General features: G+C 62.5%; 1 protein-coding gene across 1 annotated transcript in view; it reads right to left on the bottom strand.

Moving 5' to 3' along the window:
* Positions 1–3,356, bottom strand: part of GPC1 (glypican 1) — a 28,278-nt gene extending 24,922 nt beyond the window's left edge. Inside the window, exon 1 of the mRNA XM_019445333.2 lies at positions 2,915–3,356. Coding sequence (XP_019300878.1) covers positions 2,915–3,080 — 166 coding nt within the window. The 5' untranslated portion in view covers positions 3,081–3,356. The remainder of the gene's footprint in view (positions 1–2,914) is intronic.
* Between the last annotated feature and the right edge of the window lie 22,871 nt (positions 3,357–26,227).

Consider the following 26,227-nt stretch of genomic DNA (forward strand, 5'->3'; position numbering starts at 1 on the left):
CCCCAGCAATGTGGACCGAGGACCTACTTGGTGCCGGGAACGGGGCCAGCTTCTGTGGCTACAACACGGACGTGACAGGAGTGGCCCCTGTCCCCAGCACCCCAGCGAAGGGTCAGAGCAGTACAAGGCATGTCACTGGAGTGCCAGGAAGCCAGGCAGGTGCTGGGAAGACAGCTGGGGGCCAGGAGCGACCTCGCAGGCAGAGGCAGAAAGCCTGCGGGCTCCAGCGGGCATGTGTGATTCAGCACGGGGCACTGCACGTCCCCGGCACTGGCTCCCGGCAGAGGGATCCCTCACTTTCTCTCTGTTGCCTTCCGGCCTTCGGGAGGGTTCCCTGGGCTCTGTGGCCCCCACGGCCTTACCCGGCTCTGCCTCCCCAGGCCCGCTTCCTCACCTGTAAAATGACAACAGCTGTCATCACCAACTGCCGGGCACGGCCATCCAAAAAAATCACACGAAGTCACGAACTGGAATCTTATGTGGCCTGACACTCCCCACTCTCACGAGCCCACCGTCATTTCTAAGGTCCCTTGGGCAGAGGCCGTAAACGCCTCCCTGCTTTCCAACCACTCCACCCGGTCAGGGCCGGCTGAGTCGGGGGGGGGGGCTTTCCACAGGCGGGGACCCCAGGTCCCCACGCTAGAGAAGTCTGGCGGCCAGGCCTGCAGGAGAGGAGAAGCAGGCACGGTTTCCCCAGAGGCGCGTGCTGTGTGAGGCCGCCAGGGGGCGCCTGGTCCACGGAGGCCAGGCCCCGCGGCAACAGGAGGGGACGGGCTGGCCGCTGCCCTGGGAGGTCACCCTGTATCCTCTGCTCCACGTGGCGCTGGCACCGTCTGGGCGCCTGGGCCCTGCAGGGCCCTCCGCCGTCCCAGCGTTCATGGGGGCTTCAGCCACAGGCTGGAGGGAGGTGGCCCCTCTGAAGAAGCCCTCCCCCTAGGACGGAGGAGCTGAGGGGCGCCCGCAGAGGGGGCGCCGGCAGAGAGCACGGCCCCTGGCATTCCAGGCCCGGAGGAGGGAGGCACCCAAGCCCTGGCCAGCACGACGCTGGGACAGCTGCTGGGTAGCCACTGTCCCCCAGCCGGACAGCCAGCACCCCGTCTCCACCCATCACACACAGAGACTGCAATGCACTTTGATCCTCCGGGGCCCCTGATTGACTGCCTCCCCCAACCCAAGGGGAACAGGAGCTGGGCCCCAGCCCAGCCTCCGCCCTTCCCCAGCTTCCCCAGTTTGCCCCACTCTCTCCCACCCCTTGGCAGCTGCCCAAACTCGGCCTCCTGGCCTCTCGGCCTCACCAAGACAGAGGCCTGTGGGTTTGAGCAAGTTTAGGATGGCCCCTAAGGACACAGTGGCCAAGCGGGAGTGGGCACACGGAGAAGAGGCACAGGCACAGGCTTCCAGCCGAGATCGGGGGCTGAGTGGGGGCGTCTGGGGTGGGATCCAGAGGGAAGGCTGGGGACACCCAGGCCAAAGTTCTCCTGTTTGTGTGGGAGGTGGGGCAGTGGTGGAGCAGAGGGTGAGCCCAACTGCAGAGGGCCCTGTGCAGCCAGGGAGCCCGGCAAACCCGGCCCGCCGGAGAGGCAGGCCCGACACGGACAGGAACTCTCAGCAGAGGGAGATGCTGGAAGGCCCGCTCTGGGGTATTGAGAGGGGGCCTCTCCAGAGCCTTGGTGGCCGGGTGGGCAGGTATGTCCAAGGGTCTCTCAAGGCAGCCCTGTGTGTGTCTGACCGTCCCGGGGCCCAGGGGGCCAGAACCCGGCTGCCTCCCTCCCAGTCCCCAGCAAGGCAGGGCCATGGACTGCACATGGATACACTCCTCTGTCACTCAGAATTCCTGTATTTGTGGTCATTCCCTGTCCCCCATGTCACCGTCTGAGCAGAACCCTTACTCACAGCTCTCCCCCTAGTTTGGGAGAAATCCCTTCCCTAAAAGAAACTAGTCCGCTCTGAGCTTGCCCACCGCGTCCCAGGCGCCCTGCACAGACCTAGTGTGGTTCCCCACACAGTTGCAGTGTGAAGAGCCTGGGGGCCTGGGTGGTCCTTAGGACTTTGTACTCCACCCCCCACCCTCCAAAGCTCCTCAGAGGCCGGCAGGGAGGGGGTGGGCAGGACTGCAGGCAGCTGCAGGGCTGAGGATGCCTGGGAGGGTCGATGCTCTTACAAAGAAAAGAAACGGCCCCTGGGCGGGATCCAAAGCGCCGACCACCTGCAGCTCGACTCCCCGCCAGAGGCGGCTCCGAGTGCCAGGCCGGCGAGCCACGAGTCCAAGTTCGCCAGGCAGGAGCCCTTGCTTCGGGCTCCAGGTGGCAGAGGTCAGCGCCTCGCCCCCACCCCCAGGCGCACGGCTGACTCCCTACCTCGCAGGGGCCCACTCCCGCCAAGAATGGGGGACTTGTAATTGAACCCACCCAGGCTGCCGTTGCTGGGGACCCCAAAGGAATCCCCAGGCCCGACCCGCGGCGCCTCCCGGAGAGGCCCGACCAGACAAATGGGAGTCCCTCGCCCGCGGCCGCCGTCAGCTGCGCCCCGACAGCCGGCCCCGCAGTCAGCCCTGCGCGCCCCCGGGCTCGGACTCCCCGCCCCGCCACCGCGCTGGGCCGAGCCGATGGCCGAAGACGCCCAGCCCTAGCTCTGGCCCTGCAGGACTCCCCGCCGGGGACGGCCCGGGCCACAGCCCCACGAGCACAGCTCCTCGGGGAAGGGGCCCGGCGTGCGTGCTCGCGGCTCGGGGGGCGGCCGAGAGGAGCGCACGAGACCCGGGCGGCACTCGGGGGCGAGGGCCCGAGGGGGTGCAGACGGGCGGGGGCACAGGCGGCCGGCTCCGGGCTCAGGGCACGCAGGGGAGAGCAGGAGCGCGCAGTAGGGACCCGGGCGCGCCGGGGTCCGGGGCCCCGGGTGCCGCGCCCTCACTTACCCGAGATCTCTGCCTGGGGCACGTCGCTGAGGCTGAAGCCCTTGGCCCCGTAGATCTGGCGGACTTCGCTGCAGCTCCGGCTCTTGCTGGCAGGGTCCCCGCGGGCGCAGGCGGCCAGCGCGGCGGCCGCGCAAAGCAGCCACCAGCCTCGGGCCCGCAGCTCCATGGCGGGGCCGGGGCGCCCCGGCCGCCCGCCCGCCCGCGCCTCTCTCGGATCCCGGTCTGGGCCGCGCAGCCCCCACCCGCGAAGGGCAGAGCCAAGGTCCCGGAGCGTGCGGCTCGCGGTCCGCAGGCAGCGGCGGCCGAGAAGGCGGCGACAACAAAAGCCGGCGGCGCGGGGCGCGCGGGGCGCGAGGTCCGGCCGCTCGGTCGGGCGGCACAGAGCGCGGCGGGCGAGCGCGCAGTCCCGGCTCGGCGCCTCCCCTGCCGGCGGCCCGGCCCCTCGGCTGCCGGGGCGGGGGCGGGGCGGGGCGGGGCGAGCAGGGGCGGGGCGCGCGGGGCGGGAGGGGCGAGCAGGGGCGGGGAGCGGCGGGGCGCACCGGGCGCTCCTCCCGCTCCCCGAGGCCTGGGGCCGCCGGCTCGCGCCGCGCTGCGGGGCGCTCGCGGGGGGGGGGGAGGGCGGGGCTACCGGGGAGCGCCGGGGCCGCGTCGGGGTCCCCGAGGGCGGGTCCCCCACGCCCAGCGCCCGGGGCGGCGGCGGCGGCGGCACCACCTGTGGGGGCGGGGGCGGGGGTGCTGAGGCAGGGCTTCCCCCGCCGGACGTGACGTCACGCCTCCCGCGCGCCTATCAGGGGCTTCCCCGCCCCCCAGCCGAAATCGGCATCCCTCCCACCTTCGCCTCCCTCGCTCCCGCCCTGCCTCCCTGCACCCTGGCGGCGCGCCCGCGTGTCCGCTCCCGCAGCGCCGCCTTCCCCTCCGCGCGCCGTCCCCCTCCTGGCCTGCACCGCCGTCCCGGCCCCTCGCCCCCCACGTCCACCTCAGTGGCCTGTCCCACGGCTCCGGCTCACACCTGAGATTTTGGTGGGGAGGGTCGGGGCGGGGGGCTGTACGCGGGAAACTAGCTGGGACGCCCGACCCCACCCTTTCTCAGCCCTGTAGGGAGGCAGCCAACGACTTAGTTATTGGACGTGCTCAGCCGGGTTTTGGTCTCCTCCGCGTGGGTCCTGGAGAATCCAATGTGACCCAAGCAGAACGTCTCTATAGGCTGGGGTCACTGGGCGGTGGCGGGTAACCTCGGAGCAGGGATGGGTTCGGGGCCAACAACAGGTCAGGTAGCCGGGGGCGGGGGGTGAGCAGGGCGTGCAGGCCAGAGAGCTTGATGGGAGAGGCCGGTGGGGCAGCACGCGAGGTGGTCAGAGTGGGTGGGCCGGCAGTGCCCTAGCTGCAGGGGAAGTGGGGATGAGGGTCAGTGGTAGGGGAGGTAGGAAGCTGAGGGCTCTGGTATCTGGAGGGCTTCCGGGCTCCTTTCCTCCCCAGCTGCTGCGCCCCTCCCCTGGCCTCCACTCTCCCCACTGCCCTGGGGCAAAGGCCTCAAAGACCACCAAGGCCCCCAGGCCCCCAGGCCATGAACCCACACACCTAACTGGCAGAAACGGGAGGACGGCAAACGAGTCAGTACCCTTGGCAGAGGACCCCGAGATAACTACCATGTGGCAATAAGAGCCTCAGGGCTGTGGTCTCCCCTCACTGCAGGGAACGGTAGCCGGTGCGTGCAGGGTGTCGGCTGTGTGGGCTGTGAGCGGGGGTGGGGGGCCCTCCCTCCCTTGGGACTCACGGGAGCAGTTGGCTCTGCAGCCCCAGAAGGGGCCTGGGGTCTCCTGCCCTGCCTCCCAGAGAAGGCTGCCCCCTTCACCCGGAGACACTGAGTCATTGTACCAGAGGGAGGCTTTGGGGACCCAACCCGAGTGTGCAGACCTCCTGCCCTCCCCACGCACCTGCTGCCTCATCATGTTGGTGACTCACGGACCCCCGCACGGCACACACAGACACGCGGGCCTGTTCCTTCTTGTCTCCCCCTGGCACAGCTGCCCGGACACCTCCCCCTCCACACCGCATGCCCGCCCGGCTTGGCAGGCAGCCCCCGATAGGGTTAGGAACACCGGCCCGGGCACTGGGCACTGTAGGAGCTCACCTCTGGCCTCCAGGTCAGGCAAGAGCCTGGACCCGGGCCTAAACTCGCCCGAGCCTCTCTCTCTGTCTGGTTGTTATGGTGATCGCTGTTGCCACCTCTTAATCCGACCGCTGGGAAATTCCTCAGGGTGGGGTCAGTGTCCAGTGCATTTCCGGGCCTTCAGACAACAGTGTGGCCGGAATGTCCGTGCACCGCGCGCACAGCTCAGGTCTCCAGCGCCGCCCTGCCCGGGCTCCTCCGTCCCATAGAGAAATCCTTCCCACCACCTGCAAGGTCAGTCCCACCACCTGCAAGGTCAACGAATCACTCCAGCATCCCACAGGGGCAAGAAGAGCTGTGATGAGGGCCCTTCCTTGGGGTCGGCACATGGCCAAGGGCGGGGGGTCAGCAAGTGGGATGGTCCTCGTGGCTCTGGATGGGGCTGTACCTGCCGGAGAGCTTGATGACGAGGGGCCGGAGGGCACGTGCAGGGGGCAGCTGGCGAGGCAGCAGCAGACCTGGGACGGCTAGATGGTCGCCGCTGGAGGTGGCTCTGCGGAAGGCTGCCAGATGTGGGGGCCTGAAGGGAGGGGCTGGCTGCACCTCCCTTTCCGTCTTCTCTCTCGCGTCGTCTGGTTCCCAGGGCCTTCCTTGCTCCCCCACCCACGGGGCGTGCTTACGTTTTACAGACCGTGTACACGGGTACCAGGCGAGGACGAACTCTCCGACCCGGGCCATAGGCCCCAGAGCAGCTGCTCCAGGTGCCGGCCGAGACCTCCTGCTCCTGAGACACAGGCTGCCTCTGTTGAGCCCGCCCTGCTTCCCGCCGTGGGCCTGGACAGCCCAGGATGAGGGATGCTTGTTGGCCAGGACAGGGCACAGCGTGGCACCAGCAGCCTGGAGGGGCAGGAGCAGGGCCAGGTTACGCTGGGGAGGACCACGTGAGCCTGCCAGGCCAGCCTCACCCTGCGCGCCCCTACGTGCTGTCACCCACGCGTGGGACAGCCATCGGTTGCGTGGGAGCAGCAGTGGGACTGGGTGGGGTCATCGCGGGGAGCTCCGGAGGTGAGGGTGTGGGGCTGACAGAGTCCTCCGTTTGTGCCCCTTGTCCCAGCCCCTGGGATGGGACCAGCCCTTCCTGACTTGGGGAGCTGCCCCGACCACCGGGCAGGCACAAACATGACAGCACGAAGGAAGGCAGGAGTGAAGCAGGTGTTTATGCGCTCGTGGGAAGGGAAATGGTCCTGAGCAAGTGGTGTGTGACAGTCACTGGGTTTGCCCTTTTGGTGGCACCAAGTGAGGAGCTGGGAAGAAAGGGACCATTTAGAGTCAGCCGGGGGGGGGGGGCGTGTGGGCCCCCCACATTTCCTCTTCTTGAGGAGAGACCTGAGTCCTGGAGGGCACTGCTTCTCAGGGTCCCACTGCCCCCTGCCTCCCGCCCCTGGCCAGGAGGAGTCCTGGCATGTGGGGCCCCGATGGCCCAGAAGAGGACAGACCTCCGACTCAGGGCCATGGGCCGCTGGCCTGCACTTCCTCCGGAGACATGGAAGCTCCCCGGCTACTGGGGAGCAACGGGGGTCTTTTTCTGTTGGGTCTCGTGATGACTTTTGGCCACCCCCAAAAGTGAGTTTCCAAGTAGACTGAACAATTAAAGTCACTTCCATTCACGCGTGCCTGCTCAGAATGTCACTGCCAGCTGTGTCCCGCGATAAGGGCTGAGTCCTGCTGGCAGTCAGAGACCACTGGGCGGGGATGGCTGGGCTGTGACACCCTGACCTACTGGGACCCTGGGAGGTGTCACGATGACCCGGGGAGAGCAGAGGGTGCTAGGGACCCCTGGGCAGAGCAGAGGGCGCTAGGGACCCCTGGGCAGCAACCTGGTGGAGGAAGTGGGCACCACAGGGCGTGGCTGATGGAGAGGGTGTGACACGGGCCAGGCAGGGGCTTAGCGAGGCAGGGCTCTCTGCAGCGGCAGTCGGGGTCTCCAATGGACAGCAGCTCGGCTGGTGGACTCTGAGTGGCTGTGCAGAACCATGGAGACAGGAAGGGAGCTGCCCTCTGACCTTTGCTGCCTTGAGGATGCACCCACTTACAATGGCTCCCCGCCTCTTGATGGCGACACTTGGGGAAGTCGCTTTGAGTCTCTCACGTCAGCTCAATAAGCTGTTTGTTCTCTTGTCCTACAAAGAACCTGGGCCCAAGACCACCCCCAGGGATTGCTCTAGTATGGAGTGTCTGAAACGCAGCCTCGGTCTGGGTCTGCGGCGCGCTCAGTGGGATTCTGGAAGCTTCCCCCTCACCAGCCTAGGCCTGGTTCCCAATCCAGAGCAGCTGGGCTCTGAGTCTCAGCTACAGGGCGCCCTTGCTCCCCACGCCTGGCAGGCTGCCCCTCGGGGCAGGAGCCGGGTGGAGTTCGCAGGACGCAGAAAACATGGGTGCCATTATTCTGCAAAGGTGGTCCTAGCCGTGCCCAGCCCCGCCTCTCCCCAAACCCCTGCTGGGGGCAGTGGACTTCAAGGAGAAGCTCCTTGGCAGTGTGCTCGGCTCAGCAAGCCCTTTGATCAGCCAGAGGTCTGGGCATGCCTCTCTTATCCGAGGCCAGGGGCGGGGCAGCCGTGCGAGGCTCGGTCACCCACTCGGGGCTGCGGGCCGCACCTCCAGGAGATGCTGCTGGGGGCGCTTTCCCAGGTCTGAGCACACACCCGGCTGGAGGACGGGGCCCACACACTCAGCTCTGGCCTGGGGCCGGGAGTGGTTTTCCCTGGGCTGCCTTGCTCTCTCTGGCTCCTTGGCCCGGCTCCTGGAGGAAGGGGAAGCCCAGACACAGAGCACCAGGCGCAGCCTGACATGTCGGGACCGAGCGCTCCCGGGGCCCGGTGCGCGGAAACGTGTGCGCAGCCCCCTTGGGTGCCGGAGCCCCGCGAGCTCGGTGCGTTCCTGCTCGGCTGCCTGCTCTCCCTCTCGTGGCTTCGGCCTGCCCCCCCTCCCTGCCCCCCTGCCCTCCTGGGCTTCTCAGTCTTTTCCCTCTCCAGTCTGTGTGGCCAGGCCGGCTGCTCCAACGCCAACTTCAGGCAAAAGCCGCAGCGACTTGGCCCGCGGAGCAGACAGAGCAGGAGGGCCCTTAGCCGGTGTGCGTCCGGGCCCGGCCCACTCCCTGCCCCCCTCCCCCCCCCCGGCTGAACTGACTGGTCCAATAAACTAACCCAAACTCTTCCCCCTCCCAGGACGTCGCCGGGCTACCCCCAGAACCTTCCTCTAATCTTAGGGCAGGTCTGAGGGGTTACTTCCAGTTCAAGAGGCTCGGAGCTGAGGGCCTTGTGTGCACGCAGATGTGACTCCTGAGACCTCCCGGGGAAGTCACTCTGCTGGGTGAGGCCTTCCACTGTCCCTCTGTCACCCTTCCCAAGGTGTGGACCAGCCTGTCCCCAGGGCGTGCTCAGTGCCCAAGACACAGAGCAGTTTCCGGGGTGCAGATGAGCTCAAGGTGCCCAGTGCAGGACTTACTTCTGGATGAGCTGGTTGACGACAGTTGCTGCCCACGCACTGGGCCCTGTCCCCCCGGCACCGTGGTGACCAGGGGTCCACCACGAGGCTGGAAACCTGGTTTCCACTTGTCATTTTAAAGAAGAAACAAATCCTGCCTTGGTTGGCAGCTCCTGAGCAGGGGCGGGGTCTGTGCACCTGGCCAAGGAGGCTCCAGGCCCGTCTTGGGTCAGGGTCCGGGGTCCGGTGCGGACCCGGTATGGACACGTGGTACTCAGACCCGCCTGGAATGTATGAGGCTGGCTGGGGCAGAGCAGGACTGGGGTGTGGGGAGGAAATCAGGGGCTGCAAGGAAGACACTTCTGCTCAGGGGGGACCTGCCAGAGTCCAAGGGGCAGGGTCTCGCCACCTCGGCAGATGGGGACAAATCCCAACATGGACCGTGGGGGGCAGGCACCGACAGGTGGGGCTGAGAGAAGATTCCAGCCCCTCTGGCAGCTGAGGGGAAGCACCAGGTCCGCCTGTGTGTTTCTCTGTGTGGCAGTAAAATCCTGCTGCGTGGGAGGGGACATCTGATGGCCCACATGAGCAACCCCACCCCAGGGAAACAGGGCTGAGCTGGGGAGTGGGACCCCGGAGGCCTGCAGGAGGAGGGGCTGGTCTTCTCGAAATGGGGGGGCTGGCTGCTGGTCTCAGAGGCAGGGGAGAGTGTGGGGACGGGCTGGCCGGGTGGGTGCAGCCGAAGGTGAGGGAGGGTTCAGGTCCCTGGCACTGCTCGTGGGCAGCTGTGCATCCCCACAGCACAGCAGGAACATCTCCAAGGATGAAGGAGGCACAGAGCTGAGGAACTGAGTGACAGAGGAGAGGCTGGTGACCACAGTCCATTGGGTCAGTTCTAGGGGAGCAGGATAGGGCCATGGCCGGTCCTTGCTGGAGAGGGACAGGCCCTGGAAGTGGAGTGGCCCCTCCCTAGAGGCACCCACCCTTCCGTGAGGGTCTGAGCACCCACCCTTCTGTGAGGGTCTGGAAATGGTGTTCCCTGGAAGGGGAGAGACGGGCAGCTCACCCCTCTTGAGGGCCCCCTGAGGCGAGGGCTCAGCCTGGTCTGGCCAGGGAGAGACAGAGCCGGAGGAGGGAGCTGGGGGTGCCGGCCTGCTGTGCCCGAAGCCTCGGCCCGGGAACCTCTCAGGGGGCTGGCCTTGCAGGCAGATCAGGTGACTCAGTGGCAGGTGGAGGGCCTTCCAAGGAGGCACATGGAGCGGGGGTGGGGTCAGCCAGTGAGGGTGGAACCAGGCCGAGGCCATGCGTGCAGGTGCTCCTGACCCTACATATACTGTGCCCTTCCCGGCCTTGGGGCCCATGCCCTGCCTGCCCTCCCACCTTGCTGCTGCCTGACTGCTGGTGATCGGCTGGGCCACCCTGGCAGGCCACTCCGCCTCCTGCTGCCTCTGCCTCCATTTTCTTACAGGGAAAATGGGCAGAAAACAAGGTTGTTCCCTGATTAGCCAAATAATCTTATACAAACAAAGAGAACTGAGGGACTCACACTTCCCAATTGAAGAACTTACTGCATAGCTACAAAACAAGTCAAAACGGCACGATGCTGGCCTAAGGTTTACCTTGGTCTGTAGGTTTACAGACCCACAGGAAGATGGAAATAAACCCGAATACATCGGTGGCCGACTGATTCCCAGTAAGGGAGCCCAGACCGTTCAATGACAAAAAGTCCTTCAACAGATGGTGCTGGGCCCCTACCTCACATCGCACACAAAAAGGAACTCAGAGTGGATCAAAGACCCACATGGAAGGAGTCAAAACTGTGAAAGTCTCAGAAGAAAACGCTGGGGGGGCTCCTCGCCGCCTCGGAGTGGGTGAGAGGTTCTTGGCTACGACACCAAGGCACAGGCAGTCAAGAAAAAACTGGGTAAATTGGACTCTGTCGACATTAAAAACTTCCGGGCATCAAGAGAGTGTATAGACGGCCCACGCTCGGGAGAGGCCGTCTGCGGATTATATCCCTGATAGAGACCTCGTGTCAGGATATATAACGAACTCTCACAGCTCAGCAACAAAAGGTCAAGAATGGACGGAGGAGACCCGAACAGGAACTTTTCCCAAGAAAACGTGCAAATGGCCAACAAGCACGTGAAAAGAGGGAAACGCAACTCAAAACCACGCTGAGATGCCCGCGAGGATGCCTAGAGTGGGGGGGAAAGTAGCGAGTGCTGGCCAGGATGTGGACAACGTGGAACGCCTGGGCGCTGCTGGCGGGAGCACGGGACGGGACGGCCACTCTGGAAAACGGTTTGGTGGATCCTGAAGAGTAAAACGTCGAATGATCACTTGATGAAGCTTCTCCACCCCTACGTACACACCCAGAGAACTGAAACCGGGGCTCCAGACAAACACTTGTACACAAATGTTCACAGCAGCTTTATTCACAGCGGTCGCAAAGAGGAAAGGACCCACGTGCCCGTCGCCTAAAGCAAAGGTAAGTGCGGTGGGGTCCGTCCACACAGTGGAGTATTATTCAGCCACTAAAAGGAATGATGTTCCGACGCTCTCCGCGGCAGGGGTGAACCTTGAGATTGTTATGCTCAGTGAAAGAAACCAGACACAAAAGCCGCATTGTGTGATTCCACTTATAGGAAAAGTCCGGAACAGGCAATCCACAGAGACAGAAGGCAGATCAGTGAGGCCAGGAGCGAGGGGGAGGGAGAAGCAAGGAGCAACCGCTAATGGGCGAGGGCTTTCTCTTTGGGGGATGAAAATGGTTCACAACTGGACAGAGGTGTCGATGGCACAACACTGAACGCGCTAAATGCGCTGAATGGTACGTTTTCAGATGGTTCGTTTTATGTTCTGTGGATTTTACCTCAATAACAAAACAGAGCAAAAGAAAACCAGGTTGTTTGGAAGTATAAATTGGATTAATTCTTTTTTCTTTACAGTTTATTTATTTATTTTGAGAGAGAGAGAGAGAGAGAGAGAGCAGGGGAGGGGCAGAGAGAGAGAGAAAGAGAGAGAGAGAATCCCAAGCGTGGAGCCTGACTCGGGGCTTGAACTCCCGAATCGTGAGATCATGACCTGAGCTGCAATCGAGAGTCAGACGCTCAACCGACAGAGCCACCCAGGCGCCCCTCAACTGGATTAAAATGTTGACGCCCTGCGGGGCCCTGACGTTCTCGCTGTGGTCATGACGAGTGCCGTCCAGAATGCCCACAGCCTGGGACGCCAGAGTCAGGAGAAGGAGCAGCCTTAGGGTGTCCTCACTTTAACTTCAGGCCCGGATCAGACCACACTTGTCACGGTGACGCTGGAGTTTGTCCCTGGGAAGCCTGGGGCTGCAGTGAGAGCAGGAGCCTCTCTGGAGGGTCCCCTGGGAGGGGCGGGAGTCGGGGGAGGAAGTTCCCCTGGGGGAAGCGGAGCTTCTCAAACTCAGAGACGAGGGCCAGGGGCTGTGTGTTTAGTGTCCCATCCACGACCCCTGGATTGCCACTTTTGTGGTGTGCAAGAGCCACGCCCTCACGACGTCAAATTGCCGTGGAAGCTTCCACGTACGGACTCAGTGCGTCGCCCACCAGCACAGGGAGGGCATGGGCCGCACAGAGCAGGCCCGGAGTGCTCGAGGGGAGCCGGCCCCGGTGTCGGTTACTTCGTTCGTCTCGCCTGCAAGCCGGCAGCCCAGCCCGGGCAGGGCCACGTGTGTGTGTGGCTGTGGTCCATCCAGCCCCTATCCCTGACCCCACCTCTGGCTCCTGGGCTCGGGAACTCCCAGTGGGGGAGGGGGCAGGAGGGACAGTCACCTTCGCCCAGGCTTGACTCAGCCCCACCTTAGCACCCGAGTGACCATACCTGGACATTTGCCATGTGCCCCGGTCCAGGCCGACGGACCTGCCCCAGGATTTGTTCCTACCACGAAGACCGCAGTTGGCTGGTGTCCCGGAGCCTCTCCTGTGCGGGCAGGACGCGCCCTTCAGGGCCGGGTTCAGAACCAGGCTCTAGTGGGACGCAGACAACGTGTCCCGCCTCTAACAGAAGAGTGGGTCACCAGCCGGTGTGCTTTCTGACCCCTCTCGGTGCCTCAGGAAGACCCCCCCAGCCCCGGGGGGGCCACTTCCTCTGGCCTCAGGCTCCTTCCCACCCTGCCTGCACATTTTCCGGAAGGAGCTATTCTGGACGAATGGCCAACTCTACAGCTGCGCCTTCAAGCCGTCAGGAATCGGGCATCGCAATTTAATTGCGGTGTGGAAAACACGCAGAGACTTCCCATGGCGGCCACGTCCCGCTCCCGGGGTTCGAGACATCCAGAGCGAGGCGCGGTTGCCGTGCCGAGTGGACCCGGGCCCTGGGGTGACAGGACGCGGACGGGCTAGTGGGAGGGCTTGCAGCCCTGGGGCTTACATGTCAACACGCTTGATCTGAGCCCACGTGGGGGCCGTCCAGTCAGGAGGCTCAGCTCGCCGCGCCTTGGGGTGGGGGACCATGCGCCGCAGCCCCTGTCAGAGATGGTGGAGGTGCTGGGGAAGGAGGAGGCCGAAGTGGCTGAAGACGGCTGCCCTCAGGCAAGATCTGGTTTGTGTGACCAACAAACCAGAAAGTTTCCCAGAAACTTAAAAGTACCCAAACCCCAAAACCCTAGTAACTCACGTATACGTGACGTTAAAATGAAACTCCACGTTCAGAAGTATATGAAAAATAATAATAAGAATAATAAGAATAAAGTCCCTGTACACACTCTCAAATCTCATCCTCCATCCAGAATGATGGAGGCTAACACTGCAGGCGTGCCCGTCTAGAACTGTCTCTGGGTTCTTATGTGGGCACATCTGTTCGGGTTGATTGAGCACATTGTTGTGCAGCTTTTTTTTTTTTTTTTTTTTTTTTGTAAACCGAACTGTAAGTCCCAGCGGTCTTTCCACGTCTGTAACAAGATCCCCTTGTTACTTTCAATCCAGTGCCTGTCTTCTGCAAAGTGGCTGCATTTTCCGTCTGTGGAACCACGCCTCTGCTCAAGAGTGTGGTTATTTCAAACAAAATGACATTAAAACCGCACCAGTGGCTTTGTGTGAGCACACGTGACAGGTTCTGTAGGAGAGACGCTCAGAGACACGTCTGCTGAGACGTGGGACGGGCGCTTTAATAGTTTCCACGGATGCGGCCACGCTGTCCTCCAAGGGCACCGGGTCAGGGCAGCACCTGGTCACAGATGTGGTGGTTCTTTGCTACCTGGAGACGAGAGGTGCTGTCTCGGGAGGGTGCGTGTGCTTCCCGAGGCGTGTTCTCACAGACTCACGGCCTCTGTTGTGCTTCCCGGTGGCCCGTGCATTCAGGCACGTCACCATTTTTCACCTTCGTTGTTTTCGTATTGATTTTTGAGGAGCTCTTTATGGATTAAAGATCAGGCTCTTGCCTGGAAATCTGGGTTGAAGCTCTCCCTCCCCCTCCCCCACTGATGAAATGCCAGTAAATACACAATCCAACACACGCGCGTCTATTTCTGGGCCCTTATCCTTGGATTTCTTTGTATATTTCTGCCTGGGCTGAGACCACACTGATGTGAACACTAGTTATACAGGACGTGTATTGCTTAGTTCTGAACGTTTCTTGGCTCTCTTCATTCAAATGTTCTCCGTCCTAAGAACGTTGGGTTCAGCCTGTCAGATCCCATAAACAGCAGAAGAGAATTGCCCTGATTCTGTAGAAAAGTTCTAGAACTGCTTTCTTTCTCCTCAAAATTGAGAATTCTTTGTATTTCACATTTCTCCCTTTATTCACTTTTTATTGCTTTTCAGTAAAGTTTTATAATTTTCATCCATCTAGGCTCTTATTTATTTATTTTTTAATGTTTATTTATTTTTGAGAGGCAGAGAGAGAGCGCAAGCAAGGAGGTGGGGGCAGAGAGAGGGAGACACAGAATCCGAAGCAGGTTCCAGGTCTGAGCTGTCAGCCCAGAGCCCGACGTGGGGCTCGAACCCACGAGCCGTGAGATCATGACCTGAGCCGAAGTCGGATGCTTCACTGACTCAGCCCCCAGGCGCCCCATTTTTCGTTGTCTAGGCTTTTAAATTATTGGGTTTATTTTTAGAAGTTTTGGGCTTCTAGAAACAGTATTTTTGACAATATATTTCCATTGGTTGTTGCTGTGTGCAGGACAGTTAGTGACTATTGAAGATTGATTTTTTCCTTCACAATCTGATTAGATTCTTTTTTTCCTTTTTTTCCCCCCAGGTAGGCTCTGTGCCCACTGCGGGGCTCAAACTCACGACCCTGAGATCAAGACTTGCATGCTCTATGGACAGAGCCAGCGTGGCACCCCACTTACCTAACGAATTCTAACGGGATTTCAGTTGACTATTAGCCACAACTTAATCTTTTAATTTCCAAATATTTATGTCTTTTATTTTTTTTTAAATACATTATTATCTTGACTGGCATCTCTAGTAAAATGTTGGTAGATGACGAAATATTTTAAAATATTGACAATCATGAAGATACTTGTTTTTCCTTCCTTTTGAAGCGGCAGCATTAACCCTGGTGTCGGCTGAAGGTTTCTAGAAGAAATCCTCATCAAGTTGGGGAAGTCTTCTTTCCTTGCTAAGAGGTTTCCTTTTAACGTTTTAGTAGGGAAAGAGGTGGGATTTTCCCACACCTGTTGTGATGAGCGGGTCATTTGTCCCTTCTGGCTTCTCACTGCCGTCAATTATAGTCATAGGTCCTCTGACGCCGAGCTACCCTCACATTCCAGGATTTACCTGACTTGGAACGCGAGCATCTTTGACACCATCCTGGCTGTCGTTTGCTAGGGTAAGCCTCCGAGCCCTTCAGTCCTGATGGTCTGGCCGACTGCTGTGTGGATGGTCTGCCCCGGGCTCAGGGCAAGTGTCCGTCATGGTGTCCGTGGGTGGGAGGGACCCCGTGGGCATCAGTGGCACCGTCCCTGTCTTGCTCTGGCTGCTGTTCCACTGGGGGGTGACCGACGGCACCTGTCGGCCTGGCCTACCGTAGCCAGCTTCCGGTGCTGTGTGTCCCACATTCTAGCAAGTTCTCTGTAGAGCCGGCTGCCTCCCCACCTCCCTCTGGGCTTTCCGTGACCTGCTCAGTAAGCACCGCCCAAGCTCAGGACAGCACCACCCTGCCTCGGGGGGCCTGGTGGGGGAATGGGCGGGGGTCTCCACCTTCTCGGGAGGAGGTCATGCACGGGGCCTGTAGTCTCTCCTCCCGCGTCTCCGTATAGTTGGTCATTGGGAGATTGTACTGGCGGGATCTAAGTGCCACCCACGGCTGGAGGACAGAGAGGGCCACCCCTCCTGAGACCTGGGCACTGCTTTAGGCACAGCTTCTGGGGGCTTGGTGTGCCTGGCAGGCTTCTGCTGCGGGGGGAGACCCACGGTAGGGGGGCACACGGAAGATATAAGGACGCTCACCCTCAGGCCGGGAAGAAACCGTTGTTCAGAGTTGTGGATACTTGGCTCCCGGTCCCGGAAATAGGCCTTGGGGGCTTGTCGTGACACGGGCGTGGGGCCCCTCAGCAGACGGCACATGGCCCTGTAAGAGCCAGCCACATCCTCCACTGTGGGCCCAGAAAATGCCCTAATGCAGGATGGGGGAGCTCAGGGAGGGGCCCTGGAAGCTCACGACCTGGGGTCTGCATCTTGGGGCCCCAGCCCGCCTGTCCCGACAGCCCAGCCGGGGCTCGTGGCCCCTCCAGACCCCCCCTGCCCGGCACCTGCTCAGGCAGGAGACCGTCGTTTATCCTTCGTCCTTCACCCCATTTTCCGGGGGACTTCTCGTGAGGCAGGACTCAGGTTGGGCACTGGCCGTGACCCCAAGGCTTTCTTCATGCCGCCTTCTCAGCCCCCACCATGGCAGAGCAGCCCTTCCCCTAAGTGCCCCCGAAACACTGAGCTGAGACCCCTTAGGCCTTCACGTACGTGGGTGGTGTCGCTGGTCCGTGTCCGTCGGGGCACCGAGGGGCTCGGGCAAGCGGCTGCTGGATTCCTGACCTCTGGGGTGGATGGCGGGGCGGCGGACAGGCCTCTGAGCACGGAAGCCCCCGGCAGGCTGGGGTCCGGCCCCGGGGGAGGGGTCCTCGGCAGGCCCCCCAGCCACCTGCGGCCTGGGCTGGCGGGGGCAGCTCCTGGTTGACAGATGACAGTAAAATAAAATAGGAAATTGAAAAGCCGGGGAAGAGGCTCCGCGAGGCTCTTTCGACACGGAATAGACTCTCCAAACCGTGAGTTTGATGACTGTGGTAGAACCAGAGGCACGCAGACCACGCTCCCCTTGAAATGCACAGTGGTTTTGTTTTTTGTTGTTTTTTCTTCTTTAAATTATAGGAGGAAGGAGCGCTTGGCACAGTACAGCTTGGGACTTGCCAAGCCCAAACTATTTGAAAAAAAAAAAAAAATCACAAGATTTTTGCCCAAACTCTAAAAAGCCTTTGATTCTGCTGGAAATTCAAGGTCTGTGCAGATGGCCGCTGGGTGGGGTGGAGCTGTGGGCCGGGCCCCCACGGTGACCGCAGCGTGGCCCTGGGAGGTGGCCCAGCGCCCGCCCGCCCTGCGCCCGGCTCCGGCCAAGAAAATCCAGTCCCTGAGGGCTGTAGCCAGCGCTCACTTAGGTCCTCCCAAGTGCCCTCTTCTTCCCCCCCCACCGGGAACACTGTCCTCTGCGTCCAAGGTAGCAAATGGAGGGTCCCGGTCCCCCGGACGTCTGGGGCTCCCCTAGCCGCTCTGGGAGGCGACGGTGAAGACGGGGGCTTGCCCAGGGTTCACCTGATACAAGCTGGAAGGGACAGTCCACACAAAACGCCCTCACTCTGACACCCGTGACACATCTGTGGCCCCCGAGACCACCCGCGAGTCCTGTGACTCCCTAGGAAGACACACACAACTCACCCAAGCTGTCACTCTCACGGTTTCGGGGCAGCCGCGGGGACGGCTGCAGGGCAGAGGCCAGCACAAACTCTGAACAGGACGCTTCCCCGTCCCTCTCGTGGGTCAGCACAGCGGTGCCCTCCTGGCACCCACGTGGGCCCATGTACACGGAGCACGGCCGCCGGAGCCCCCCGTCCCGAGTCTGTACTGGGGCTCCATCGCGGGGGCACAATTGATCCTTCAGCTCTGATCGTCCAAGTCGCTGACCTCAGTCTCCAGCCCTCTTCTGAAGTTAACTGACACCCGCGTGACCCAAAGACCCCCGCACTGTCACGATTTGGTGTGCCTGGGGCCCCTACCAGCCCGAATGTCCCAAGGGTTGAGGGAGGACCTCCCAGACGCCGAGGGCAGACCTTGGTTAGGGCCAGGCCAAATTCCTCGCTGCACAGGCTCGCCCGCCGTCACCGAGGCCAGTTCTGAGGGCCACCCTCCACGGGGGTCCCTGGAAGAGAGGGCAGACCCCTGGGGGCACGCGTGCTGGGGGCTCCACGCCCGCACCCCTGCCTGGAGTGGGCTCGGCCGGTCTTCCAGCTCTGCCCGCCGAGTGCCCAGTTCTGCACCACTGCGGCCGGCAGGCAGACAGCATCCCCCACGTCCCTGCAGTCACCCCAGCCAACCCTCCTCCTGAGGTCCCAGGTGCACAGCTCGGGGCGAGTGTGGAGCTCAGCCTCAGGGAAAAGACCCACCCGAATCGCTGCAGGTCAGAGAAAGAGGCGGCCCCCGGCTCCCTGAGCCGGGCACCTCCCTTCTTGAGGGAACAGTGGAGGCAGATCATTCTGGAATCTTTCAGCAGTGAGGCTCCATCCACCCTGGGTGATTGATGACAGAGCTGGGGCCGCCTGCCAGGGATGGACGCTTGGCTCCCTGCCAAGTCCCTGTCCCAGCCCTCCTGCGGCACAGGCCATCTCCGTCCCCACGTGGTGGACAGGACGGGAGCCGCAGCCGCGTGGGAGGGGGGCCTTGTGCAGCGTCTGGGCTTCCCCTGGCTTCGTCCTCCACCAGCTGGGACTCTTCCTGCCTTGGCCGCGGGGCCTCCTTCTGGGTGTCGACGAGGCCTGGCTCCATCAGTGGTTTGCAAGCTTGATTTTTAGCAGGAAATGCTCAATTAAAAGAGTGACTTACACAGACCTCCACCTTGATCTACAAAACGGACAGGCCTGAAGGTCCTTGGGCTGGAGAAGGAAGGGGTCCCCAGGCTCCGCCCTTCCAGCCCACTGTGTCCCCTGGGGCTCGGAGGGGTGGCGTCGAGAGCACACGTATACATACACCGGGAGATGTGGGGAGGCCGACCGCTGTCACAGGGGGTCATCTCCGTTACCGCGATCAACTGTGGACTCCCACCCCATCTGTAAAGTGCCCTCCCGGCAACTCCTAAACTGGCATTTGATTGAGTCGCTGGGGTCTCCAGCTTAGCCGAGTGGACACGTACCACTGACGATGCCCCGAGGCACCCTGGCTCCAGAGCACTTAGGACCTGTCTGCAGGTGTCTCTGCTCTCCGTGCCCGAGGAGTCTCCAGTTACCGGGACCTCAGGGTGGGCGGAGGGTGTGGCAGCCCCTGGCCAAGAGTGGACTGAGACCCTCGCCCCACCTGGCCTCCTTGAGGGACCTCGGCTGTCACCGGGGGAGCAGACCCCTGATGACAAGAGTGACGGAGCTGAGCAGAGAGGGGAGGGGACAGGTGCACACAGTCCCAGGATGTGTCTGGAGGACCTGTGCCGGAGCTCAGTTCCTGCTGGATGCCAAGGCTCCCGGCCCCGCCCCCGCCCCTGGAGTTCAAGGTGGGGCAGCAGGGTTAGTGTCGTAGTCCCCCCGCCTCACCCCACACCAAGCCCCCGCCACCCTGGCGCTGGAGTATGCGGAAAGGACACAGCCAGATAAGCCACCCCTCACCTCCGCTGGGTTTTTAAAACTCTTTATTTTGAAATAATTGGAGACTGAGAGGTGAGTTTCTGTAGACCCTTCACCTGCCTTCCTCCAGTGCTAACATGTTACATAACCACAGTGCGTTTGTCCAAACTAATCTTTTTTTTTTTTGTATATAGTGTTTATTTATTTTTGAGAGAGAGAGAGAGAGTGTATGAGCAGGGGAGGGGCAGAGAGAGGGAGACACAGAATCCGAGACAGGCTCCAGGCTCTGAGCCGTCAGCACAGAGCCCGACGCGGGGCTGGAACTCACCAACCGTGAGATCATGACCTGAGCGGAAGCCGGACGCTTAACCGACTGAGCCCCCCAGGTGCCCGTGGGATTTCCTCAGTTTTGTTACTGTGTTAAATGATGGTACTTCCAGCTTGTCCTTGTACCATTTGTTACGACTTATAAAAGCTATAGATTTCTATATATTATTTTGTATTTGGTCATGATGCAAAATTATGGTTGGCTAGTATTTCATTTGGGATTTTTGCATGGATCTTCGTAGAAGAAATCGATCTTTATGTATGACATTTGTGGAATTTTGCCATCAGTATCATGTTGGCTTCATACAAGACCAAAGACTTCACGTTTTATCCAGTTTTCCACATTTATTTGCATCGGGTCGAATAAGGCGGCCATTAACGAGTCCCAGCAAGCTGTGGGGGGGCACCATCCCCTGGCTGGGACTGCGGCCCGGCTCCCGGGTGCGCCACACTCCTGCGCGGTCCTGTTTGCAAGGAGCGTGTCCCATGTGGAGGAGGGGAATGTCTCGCGCGGCTGGCGGAACGTTAACGGTGCACGCTGGTCATGTCGCCCACGCGTCTCAGGAGTGCTCAGGTCGTCAGGCCGTTCTGTGGCCAGAACAGCCAACGTTAGTACGCGTGGCCAGTGGGGATCTAGGTTACCTTGTTCGAGACGCAAACCACAGGAGCTGACAGAAAAGAGCAGTTTCGCAGCCAACGATCGCATCGGAGAGTAAGGCGACCTTTCGGGAATCTTTTCCTGAAGGCCGGAGTCTTGACTGTTGGATTGTTTTGGCATCTCGCACGATTCCGTTACTCAGGCTTTCTGTGCCTGCGTCTGTTGGGAAAAGCTCTGAGACGGGGCTGGAGAGATCATCTCAGGTCGGAGCACGGCTCCTGCGCCCAGGATGCAACACACAAGGCTCCACGTTGGAGAAAGGATTTCATAACGAAGCAGAGGAAGTCACGGGAGGACTCGTCTGCTCTGTGCTTCTGCTCCAGGGGCTCAGAGGCCACTCCCAGCCACTGACTGCACCTTCCCGGGGCTGTGTCCCTGACCCCCCGCCCCCGGGCCCCTCCAAGCTCTGCCCTGGGAGGATTTGCCCCAGGGCTCCTCCCCTCCCCCTGGGACATGTGCACCGGGTAAGAGCGGGTGTCCGGAGGGGACCAGGGGCTGGGGGGCGGGGGCTCCCCCTCCTCCTCCTTTCCTGGGAGCTGCCGGCGGGCACGAAGGAGACTGGATCCCGAGCCGACACAGGGCAGTGGACCACCCTGGGGGCAGCTGTGTGAACAGAGAGGCCCGCAGGGAGGCTGTGAGGAGCCTCCAGGGTGGGCAGGAGGACAGCTCACAAAGGAGAGGGCTCGGGTGGGCTCGGGTGGGCGTGAAGGTTCCAGAAGGAGGGAGGGTCTCGGTTGGTGGGGGCCAGGGGGGTGTGGAGTAAGAAGGGTCTGGGGTCCGGGCCCCTGGAGTTTCCTGTGGCTGCACTGGTAGGTCAGCCCTGAGTCGATGGCTCGAAACAACGAAGTTTTATTCTTACAGCTCTGGGGGGCAGAGGTCGAAAATGAAGGTGTCAGCAGGGCTGGCTCCCGCCAGAGACTCCGGAGGACAATCCCTCCCCGGGCCTCCAGCTTCTGGAGGCACCCGCGCCCTGTGGCGCGTCGCCCCATTGCGCCACCTCTGCTTCCGTTGACCCGTCTCCTTCGCTGGCCCATGTGATGACGCTGGGCCCCCAGGACACGCAGGGTGACCCCCGCCTGCAGAGGCCCTTTCTGCATTAAGGGGACTTTGCTGCAGGTTCTGGGGCTTCAGAAGTGGTTGTCTCAGGGGTGTGATTCTGTCACCCTCAGAGACCGTCACCAGCATCACTGCAGGGGACACTCTGGGGGTGACATTGCCGGACCGCAGGTCGGCATACGTTCAGCCTCCCGACCCGGGCCTCTCGGGGGCTCAGAGGTGCTGCCCCGTGCCCTGCCCCTCTGGGGTCCCCAGTCTCCCAGAGCCTCTAGGGACCTGTGAGAGCCTCCGGCCTGCCCTCCAGGCATGAGACAGGACGCCCCGATTGCAGGGGCGACCCTGTCCTGGGCAGTCAGCCAAAGGCCAAGGGACTCACCCACCCAGAGACCCTGGCCCAGTCTCAGGTCCTGTCTACACAGGGAGGGGCCGTGGGCGGGGCTGTCAAAGGCCCTTGGAGCACAGGCCATGTGTGTGTGACTGCACACACCACCCACATCTGCACCCCTGGGGCACCCCCGGGCGGGCACCCTGTCTCCCTGGCCACTCCCCAAAGCACCTGGTTTTGAGCCCTCACGTGCTCCTGAGAGAGCGTGACATACTGCCCCCGCCCCGGGAGAGGGTCTATGTGCCTCGTCTGGGCCCGGACAGGGGCTCGGACGAGGGCGTGGTGTTTGGGGGGCTGGCTCCCCGGGGCAGGGTCACCCCCCTCCTCGGAGGCGGCCGCTGTCGCTGGCAACAGGCAAACTTTGCAAAGAAGCAGGGCCTCAAGCTCCAGCCTGACTCCCTTTGCCCACAGCCTGGCTCCTTTGATGTCTGCGTCCTGGGTCCTGGCTGGGCCTGGCCCTGTCTGGGCAGGCACGACAGCCCCACCCCCGGGCCGTGGGGCCCCGAGGGCAGGGGCGTGGGTGCAGCCGCTGCAAGGGACCCTCTTCCAGATCACACGCTTTTCTTCTTTGATCTCGACCCCTCCACCCACCACCCTCAGTCCTCAGAAAGAGAAACTGGGCCAGAGGAGGGAAGCCTCGTGTGGACTGCGGGCAGGGAGGGGGGCCTGGGGTCGGGGGTCTCCGGCTCCTGCTGGGGTGCCCTCCTGGCCTTGCCTGAAGGGACAGAGCCCCGGTGCTTCCCTTAGACCTTCTCTTCCTTCCGAGTCCACGAGGCCAGCCGTCTCGGTGGCCACACAGCCTGACGTGTCCCAGAGACCCAGAGAAGACCCCGGGCGCGGGCTCCGGGTCAAGGACTCCACCTCTGAGCAGATGCTGGGAGGGACTGTCCCCGGATTGGCTGGTGGGCACCGGTGTCGCTGTCCAAGCTGGTTTGGTCACCCCTTGCCTTCCGGGCCGGCTTCTGGGGACCGAGACTGCTCTTGAAGCCCCTTCCCCGAGAAAGACCCTGCGGCCACGTGGTTGGCTTGCGCCCCTCGGCTGTGTGGCGGCCAGGACCCCTGGTGAGGCAGGAAGCCGGCTTGACCCGCATCCACTTGGCTGGGGTGGGGTGTTCACAGGGTGTGAGCGAGGGGCTGCTGTGCTCTCCCATGGGCCCTGTCTCCCTGGAGGCAAGGCCTCCTGCAGCGTGAGCCTTGCTGTCCCACTCATAGCCGGTGTCACCCCCCCCAGTGCCTGTGTCACGCCCTGCCACAGCCGATGTCACCCCCATTGTGTCCTGTGTCACCCACCACGCCCCATGTCACCTCCCGTCGTGCCCCATGTCACCCCCACTGTGCCCCGTGTCACCCCCCACTGTGCCCCGTGTCACCTCCCATCATGCCCTGTGTCCCCCCATCATGCCCCGTGTCACCCCCACCACGCCCCATGTCACCTCCCGTCGTGCCCCGTGTCACCTCCTGTCATGCCCTGTGTCTCCCCGTCGTGCCCCGTGTCACCCCCCGGTGTGTCCCGTGTCACCCCCACCATGCCCCATGTCACCTCCCATCGTGCCCTGTGTCCCCCTGTCATGCCCTGTGTCACCCCACTGTGTCCCATGTCACCCCCCCACCACGCCCCATGTCACCCCCCACTGTGCCCCGTGTCACCCCCCGTCGTGCCCTGTGTCACCCCCCACTGTGCCCCATGTCGCCCCCCCATCGTGCCCCATGTCACCCCCCACTGTGCCCCGTGTCACCCCCCGTCATGCCCCGTGTCGCCCCCCGTCGCGCCCCGAGTCACAGGGCTGGGAGGTGAGTCCGTCTCCTTTCCTTTCCCGGCCCCCAGGTCTCCACACGTGTGTTTGTGGTCACTTGTGAACTAACACCTGTGAACTTCCAGAAGGACTTCGAAAGCACTGCGTGAAAGTGAGGGGTGGGCCCTGGAGACACAGACGCTGGGTTTGAGGACCCCCACGTGACACAGGCCCGCGTTTCAGCAAGCGTGTCAGCGGGACGCTGGGACGTGGGGAGCGCCCACGGCCACCTGCAGGAAGGTCGTACTCTCCCCAGGTGATTTACCCTCACGTCACCAACGGGAGTGGCCACGGGCGGAGACCACGCGGGCAGGGATGCCCGGCCTTCCGCCTGGAACATACCACGGCGTCGCTTTGAATTAGAAACATCGTGGATATTCCAGTCTGAACTGACGGCGATCTCTGGGATGAGACTTTTTTGTGATTTCTAAATGTCCTGTATTTTCTTTACAATCAGAGGAAGGAGGTAGGATGCGCACCTGGCCAGGCACGCCCGCCTGTCTCGCCCGCGTTAGCCTGAAGCCGTGCCCCACGGGGCCGGGGAGCACGTGGGCCACCCTGCCTGTGTACGAGGTGTGGTCACAGGTGCTGATGGGGCTTCGAGAGCCAGGGTGTCCCCTGGGGGGACACCTTCCGGTCGGGGTCCCATGGGCACAGGCCTAGAGTCGCGCCCGGCTCTCCAGAGGCGAACCCCGCCGTCGTCCCCTTGTCTACGGGGCACACATTCCTCAGCCTGGCCCCCAGCCTCGTCGTGTGGAGAGACGGGGCGTCTGAGGCTCTGGCCGCCTCTCCCGTGCCCGGGGCCACTCGGCCAAGAGGGAACTCTGGGGTCCACAGACCTGGGTCCCCCTCTCCCCACCGGCTGTGGCCCTTGGGAGGTGGCTGACCGTCTTTGACTTCGCTCTCCTCCTTGGACCAAGAGGTTGGTAACAGCCACCTTCTAGGGTGGCGGTTGACGTGCACAAGCGAAGTGGGTTCGGTGCCTTGGGTTAGGGCTTCTCAGCAGACGCCTCTGTTAGACACTGCCCGTGGTCGCCAGGAACAGAGCTCTGACTGCCGTGGCTTGAAGACATTTCGGGGCTGGTTTTCTTCAGCAAAGTTTGGGGCCCACACGGCGCCTCCAAGATCAGGGGCCCAGGCTCTCTCCTTGCTCCTCCACCAAGCTCAGCATGGAGCTTCCACACCCACGGCTGCCTCATGGGTGAAATGGTCGCTGCGGCTCCCTCCTTCACGTCTATATTCCAGGTGGGAGGAAAGGGACAGGCCCAGGGCAGCGGGGACTCTCTCTGAGCAGACTTGGCCTTCCCCCAGGAGCTCTCTTGGAAGCCCTACGGGGCACCTTCTGCTTTCATCCCGTGGGGCCCTCGAGCTCAGGGAGGCTGGGCGAAGTCTTTGCTGTTCCAGACAGAGTTCTGTGCTGTAGGCGGAGGCACGGTGACAGTGCATGCCATTGCTGCTGTTACCACCCGGGAAGTGCCCGCACAGCGCTGGGTGTGGGGGGGGGGGGCAGTCGGAACCCCAGGGATGGGTGGCCGCAGCCTGGGAAGGGCACCGGGGAGTCCTGGTGGCTATGGGGGTGGGGGGGTGGGGGTGGGGCTTTGCACAAAGCGGCTCCTTCAGCCCCTATGAGATCCTGAAAGCGGGCAGGCATGTCAGCCGCATCCCACAGATGAGGTTCAGAGAGGTTGAGTGCTTGCCCCGAGTGACTCAGCTGGTAAGTGATGAGCTGGCATCGCCCCAGCTGGCCTGACACCAAACCCAGCTCTCCTTACGGCCCCTGCCTGCCCCCTCTGCCCACAGCTGAGTGTGGCTCTGGAGAAGGCCTCTCGGCCAAGTCCCCAGCCCAGAGCGTTCCCGCGGCTCTGGAGGCCCCGAGGGGTCGCTGGGCAAGACCGCCTCCCCACCCCCCTCCAGCCAGGGCTCGGCCTCCCGCTGCCCTGCCTTGTACAGGGTGGGCATCGGAAGGAGGCGGCTACTCTGGGCCCAGGCATCAGCACGGCTCTCTCCCACGGCCTACGCGGACCCCCTTTCCCCCCCGGATCAGCACCCTCCCCAGCTCACGGCCTCCGGAGGCCCGATCAATGGTGCCTGAGTCCCCTGGGGACTGAGGAAGACGTGCTGGCCTGGGCTGGAGGGCCTGGCAGGAGGACTTGGACACGGGAGGGGTGGTGCCCACCTGGCCTGCCTGCCCCAGGTGTCACAGGGTGCCTGTGGAGCTGCCCCAGGGGGCTCTGCGACATCTGTCTGCCTCAGCAGGGCTGGCTCCCGCCCTGAGCGGCCCCCCCCCCCGCCACAACCCCCGGGGCACCGGGCCCTGCCAGGCGCCCCCCACTCGGCCCCACTCCGCCCTGGGCCACTGCAGGCGCCCTTGCAAGGCGGGCAGTCTTTGTGTCCCCAGCGTTCAGCCTATCACGACAGTGATTCAGACTCGCTGTGAGACATCTGGAAACAAGGCCGGGGAACACAAGTGGTGTGGGTATTTGGGGGTGTTTCCTGCTAGTCCTCACCCTGACGAGGCGCTTCTGTTCTGCTTCTGCGGGTAGCGGATGACGAGCCGCAGCCCTGAGGCCTCCTGCCTGACGCTGGCCGGAGAGAGCCAAGGCCCCATCCGCATCCAGCTGGCCACACCCTATTTTTAGACGCTGCTCAGGAGCTGGGGCTTCAGGGAGTGAATGTAGGCCAGCAGGCTGGAGTCCTCCAAGTGAATCAAAA

This window comes from Panthera pardus, unplaced genomic scaffold, assembly GCF_024362965.1.
Source record: "Panthera pardus isolate Hobbes unplaced genomic scaffold, ASM2436296v1 HiC_scaffold_10, whole genome shotgun sequence".
Taxonomy (NCBI): domain Eukaryota; kingdom Metazoa; phylum Chordata; class Mammalia; order Carnivora; family Felidae; genus Panthera; species Panthera pardus.